Source organism: Mixophyes fleayi, chromosome 2, assembly GCF_038048845.1.
Source record: "Mixophyes fleayi isolate aMixFle1 chromosome 2, aMixFle1.hap1, whole genome shotgun sequence".
NCBI lineage: Eukaryota > Metazoa > Chordata > Amphibia > Anura > Limnodynastidae > Mixophyes > Mixophyes fleayi.
This window is the reverse complement of record NC_134403.1, coordinates 66,124,565-66,129,450: the sequence shown is the minus strand read 5'-3', so window position 1 is coordinate 66,129,450 and position 4,886 is coordinate 66,124,565. Positions and strand designations below refer to the sequence as shown.

The following is a 4,886-nucleotide window of genomic DNA, read 5'->3' as shown; positions in this document are numbered from 1 at the left end:
ATCTCATAAGTTAAATTCCCAATATACAAGAGAATCATTAATCTGAGTGTTATGATATTAACCCTTAGGATGTGTCATAAGAAGCAAGTGTAACTGTCGCTTTCATTCAAGCCCAAGGGATATAGATAGTTCATTAGAAATATCCATTTGGTTTCTTTTTGGAGAAGGATTATATCTCCATCTCCACCTCTGATTCCCATCCTAACACGTTCAATACCGGACCCCGGGATCTCCTTTATGGGCTCTCAGGTAATGTTTAGCAACAGGTGACAGTATTCTATTGCTGGTGAATTTAATATTAGTAATAAGAATATTACAGAGACCAGTGTTTATTTTACTTGATAAGTGGTCTGAATAAGCTGCAAGTCTGCCTGGTTAGTCTCTAGTACATTTGTCAGCAATACAATACTAGACAATAGGGAGAGTGAATTGAACCCTACATTCAGTATATGGTAAACAACCATGGGACATTGGTGTTCAATAGAATAACAATATAATTAAGGGTTTTACTTATTATGGGACAGCTTATGTATGAATGAACTATTACATGTAAATTAATTGAGGTTTCAGGGTGTGGACTTAGCACACTTGATCCTAGTAATAGTTTCTATGCAGTGATCTACAAGTGTATAACATAACCAATACACACCAGTATACACCTCTACTGCATTTCATTATGTCCCATCTTGTTCCCATATAATTTCACCTCCCTATCCTCAATAACATTGACAGTCGTACCTATATATTCAATACACTTAGTCCTGCAGATACTTCAATAGAATCCTGTATAGGATCAACTGTCTCTATATAAAATATAGCTATATGAATGCACGCACCTATATTTAAATTAGAAGCTCCCACTGAAGGGTATAACAATTTTTAATTCACACGTTTTTGTGTATATGTGACTTTTCACTATATATGTCTATAAGTTTTTTTATATTTCACCATCTTTATGTCCTGGTTGAAGATTTTAGTGGAGATATGACTATTCAATTATTTGGTGGACCGGAGTGCTCTATGTCTCTCCTTTTTGAACCTTGTTCAATTTTTTCTCTTGGTATCAGTGTAGATGTCTTATGACCAATTAATTCAGTGATAAAATAGTAAAACACACGATTAGAAAGATATTTAACACCTGGAATGTTTATTAAATGAAATGCATTGGACAAGACAGTGTTTCCAGGCACAAGATATATCATTTAGGATGAGAGGACATGCGTGTCGTTGCTTTCTGACACAACCTTTCCATCTACTATCCTCTGTGTGGTAGTGATGACTTTCTTCACAGTTGTTGTGGTTGATGCTGTAATGGCATCTTGGAGGCTGCAGAGAGAAAAACAGAATTATATTTTAGAAGACTGGGCACAACATAGACTTCACATATACTTGGCAGATTTTATAGGCTTGTGCCCCTGACTGGGGTACAGGTTCCCTCAAAACATGAGACACTTACTCTAAATCATCTCCGTCAAGGAGACGTCTGTATGTGTGGATCTCGGCTTCCAGTCTTTGTTTGGTGTTCAGCAGAGCCTGGTACTCTTGTTGTTGCCTCTGGCAGTCATTGCGCACTTGTGTCAGCTCTCCTTCCAATGTCTGGGCGTTGACACCTAGCATCTCCAGCTCCATAGCATACCGGTTTTCTGTGTCCTGGAAAGAACCTTCCAGGTTGTGTTTCTGTGGAGTCAGAGACAACCGTTAAGTACAGGATCCAACATGAACTGTAGAAACTTCGTACTGTGGTAACATTGATTGTAATGCTCCACATCTCCCTTACCTGATTGCGGAGAGAGTCAAGTTCTATTTCTAGAGACTGTAGATTGCGGCGGAGCTCTACCACTGTTGTCTTTGCTGAATCAAGAGCAACTGTGTCCTGTGTGACCTGCACTGTGTACTCTTCCACCTGCAAGAGAGAACCATAATACAAACTCACTTATCTACTACACATGAAAACTTAACATCTTAGCCTAAAATACAAAATTGCTCAAGTTTAAGGCAATCCAAGAATATTACTGAATATGATCCTTAGTGGAACATATACTAGCATCAGTTAACATAACTAAGGTACTTAACGAAATATAGCCATTATATATAGTATATATTAATGACATTTCATTTATTATATAGACTCAAACTCTTGCTTACCTTTGATTGATAAGCCTTCTCTGCATCTTCACGGTTCTTCTGTGCCAGGCCATCATACTGTGACCTGATCTCTGCCATGACTTTTCCAAGGTCTTGAGTTTTAGGGGCATCTATCTCCACTGTCACAGCAGAGCCAGCAATCTGGGCCTGGAGTTCAGTGACGTCCTGTAAAGACATAACGGAGATGCTAAATTAATATAACTTCTGTTCTGGTAAACACAATAGTTATTGCTCTGTCCAATTGAATGAAATATTTTTATTTATAACAAATAAAAAAAATAATTAAAACATATAATAAACAAAAGTCCTTATTAGAACAGTTACATGTGATTCAAAATAATCACATACATACATCTATGCTTAAAAAGAATAAAGATCAATTTATGTTATATGGTCCTTTTAAGGACCATATAAACTTAAAAAAACGGCCACACCCTAAAAACAACTAATAACACCAAATATTGGTGGTAAAAGAGGTATCCTGATAGTCATTCATATAAATGGTTCCAAATATACAAATAGGAAAAAAGAAATTTCATTTCAATACCTCAAAATAGATTTTCCACAAACACAAATATAAGTTCTCAAAATACAGATCACAGGTCATCCTTTATCCTCACTCAGCCCTTCTAACACCATTAAATCTCATATAGTTGTTTTGCTTACGTCTTGGTGGGACTTCTTCAGGTAAGCCAGCTCTTCCTTCAGTGACTCAATCTCATTCTCCAGGTTCAGTCTGGAGATGTTGGTATCATCAATGACTTTGCGCAGACCATTAATATCTGCTTCTACAGACTGGCGGATAGCCAGCTCCGATTCAAACCTGTAAATACATTAACAAATAATTTACTGTCTTTCTGGCTAACCCGAGCTATGAATAGGCTTTCTCATAAAAATAAATGGATTTCTTACTTTACTCTGAAGTCATCAGCTGCAAGACGTGCGTTGTCAATCTGCAGAACTAGCTGAGAGTTTTCAATAGTGCTGTCAAACACCTAAAAAGCAATCAATGAGACATGTTAGGATCAGCTAAAGGCTCAGACCAAGTAATAACAGAAGAAGGAACGCAATATTTGAATTATAGGATCATATAATGATTTTTTTTTACACTGTTATTAATTATTAAAATGGTGTAGATCAAGGCTCAATGAGGCTCTTCAGCCTTTATAGAACTACAAGTCTCAGCAAAAACTGCCGGAATACTAATGTAGACCTGGAGAATAGTAGACTAAGGCAGCCAGTAGCTGGTTCAGCTTATGCTGAGCTACATGTCTCTTGTAATCTCACAATATAAGCAACTAAATAAGTCATTCATTGGCTACCAGGCACAAAAAAAGAAGATTACACAGATCAGCCTGATGTACAAATCCTTTGAGTCCTGCTTTATACTTTACTGCACTAATGAGCTGTTTGCAGCTCCTTAGCTCTAACAGGACTTGAATCCGCTTAACCTCATCCTGTCCACACCCATCCCCTATCCTCACTGACTACTCCAAGATTGGTACAGGTTATATTTCAAGGATCTATGGTTAAGATTACGAGTGTTTGAGTCAAACAGAATTTAAACCTCAAATGCAAGTTGTTTAATTTGTAAGCTGCTGATATTTACAGATGTACATGTAGAAGTTTCCATCAGCAAAACAAATATTTGAGATGTGCTGTGCATACGATCAGAATCGATAGAAAGTCATTGCAGCGAGCCTATCTGTGCCTAAAAAGACTTGAAGAAACTTTTGCACCTGTTTGTGAATATCACACAAGTTGTGAACTACTTTTAGGTACTTTAACTTAGGAAGGTTAAAACTTGTTTAGAAGGTTCAATAAAATATGTATTTATCAAATGGTGCTCACCTGTCTCTGCAGTTCCTCCAAAGTTTTGAAATATGGAGACCAGTCCTTGGAGGGTCCTTTCTTTTCCATGTGTTGGCGAATCTGCAGCTCCAGTTTCTGATTGCCAGCTTCCAGGCTGCGGACCCTCTCCAGGTAGGATGCCAGGCGGTCATTGAGCCCTTGCATGGTCTCCTTATCATTCTGAGAGCCTGATAGGAAGCTACCTCCAGATGTTATAGAGGACCCACCAAACCCACCGCCAAACCCAGAGCCCACTGTAGATACCCTGGACACTGAGATCCGGGCTCCTGAGCCCCCTGCCCCAGCATGAACACTGGCAGAGCTGCCTCCTGCAAACTGAGGACTAACGGTATAGGAGCGCGGAGGTCTGTAGAAAGAAGCGGAAGAATTAGAGAAGCTCATGGCTGTAAGTTAGAGGGGGACACAGGCTCAGACTAACAACTTGCAAAGAACTGCTGGCTACTCCGTCCCCTGTGCGGTGAGATTTATATCTCGGGCTCAGGACAAAGACTGGGGGTGGGTGGGTGGCAGCTCTCCTCCCTCTGTGACCCTGCCCACTGCAAAGCATTGACAGGGCGGAGAATCTTGGGTAGGGCACGGGGTTTCATTCATTGGAAAAGTTACCCAGAGAGCACACACTTTGATATAGATCTCCACAGAAATGTAGATGCGTGCAGAGTTAAGTGAAAATACCAGTAGCAACTATTGTCGAAGCCCTTATCCTTTAAAGAGATAAACACAAGAGTTAACCTGTGAAAACATCTTGCCACGTTTAGCATAATTATTGTATATTACGATCTACACTACAAATCAGAGAACACTGAACAAGACAGACACTGTAAAGCCTGTTATCAAGAGATGTTCTGCATTGTTCTGTGTCTTCTACTGTA

General features: G+C 39.2%; 1 protein-coding gene across 1 annotated transcript; it reads right to left on the bottom strand.

Moving 5' to 3' along the window:
- Nucleotides 1-1,119: 1,119 nt before the first annotated feature.
- KRT18 (keratin 18) lies at nt 1,120-4,488 on the bottom strand. Its single transcript, XM_075199151.1, has 7 exons — nt 3,997-4,488; nt 3,058-3,140; nt 2,812-2,968; nt 2,146-2,310; nt 1,778-1,903; nt 1,457-1,677; nt 1,120-1,326 (listed from the first exon to the last, which is right to left on the bottom strand). The coding sequence occupies exons 1-7, from the start codon at nt 4,396-4,398 to the stop codon at nt 1,203-1,205; spliced, it is 1,278 nt and encodes a 425-aa protein (XP_075055252.1). The 5' UTR covers nt 4,399-4,488; the 3' UTR covers nt 1,120-1,202.
- Between the last annotated feature and the right edge of the window lie 398 nt (nt 4,489-4,886).

What these genes read in the sequence shown, in the direction of transcription:
- KRT18 (XM_075199151.1), bottom strand. Translation starts at nt 4,398, where the DNA reads ATGAGCTTCTCTAATTCTTCCGCTTCTTTCTACAGACCTCCGCGCTCC. An exon ending in GCTGATGACTTCAGAGTAAA is followed by an intron (nt 2,969 to 3,057) that starts GTAAGAAATCCA and finishes ATGTATTTACAG; the next exon opens with GTTTGAATCGGAGCTGGCTA. An exon ending in TTGACTCTCTCCGCAATCAG is followed by an intron (nt 1,678 to 1,777) that starts GTAAGGGAGATG and finishes CTGACTCCACAG; the next exon opens with AAACACAACCTGGAAGGTTC.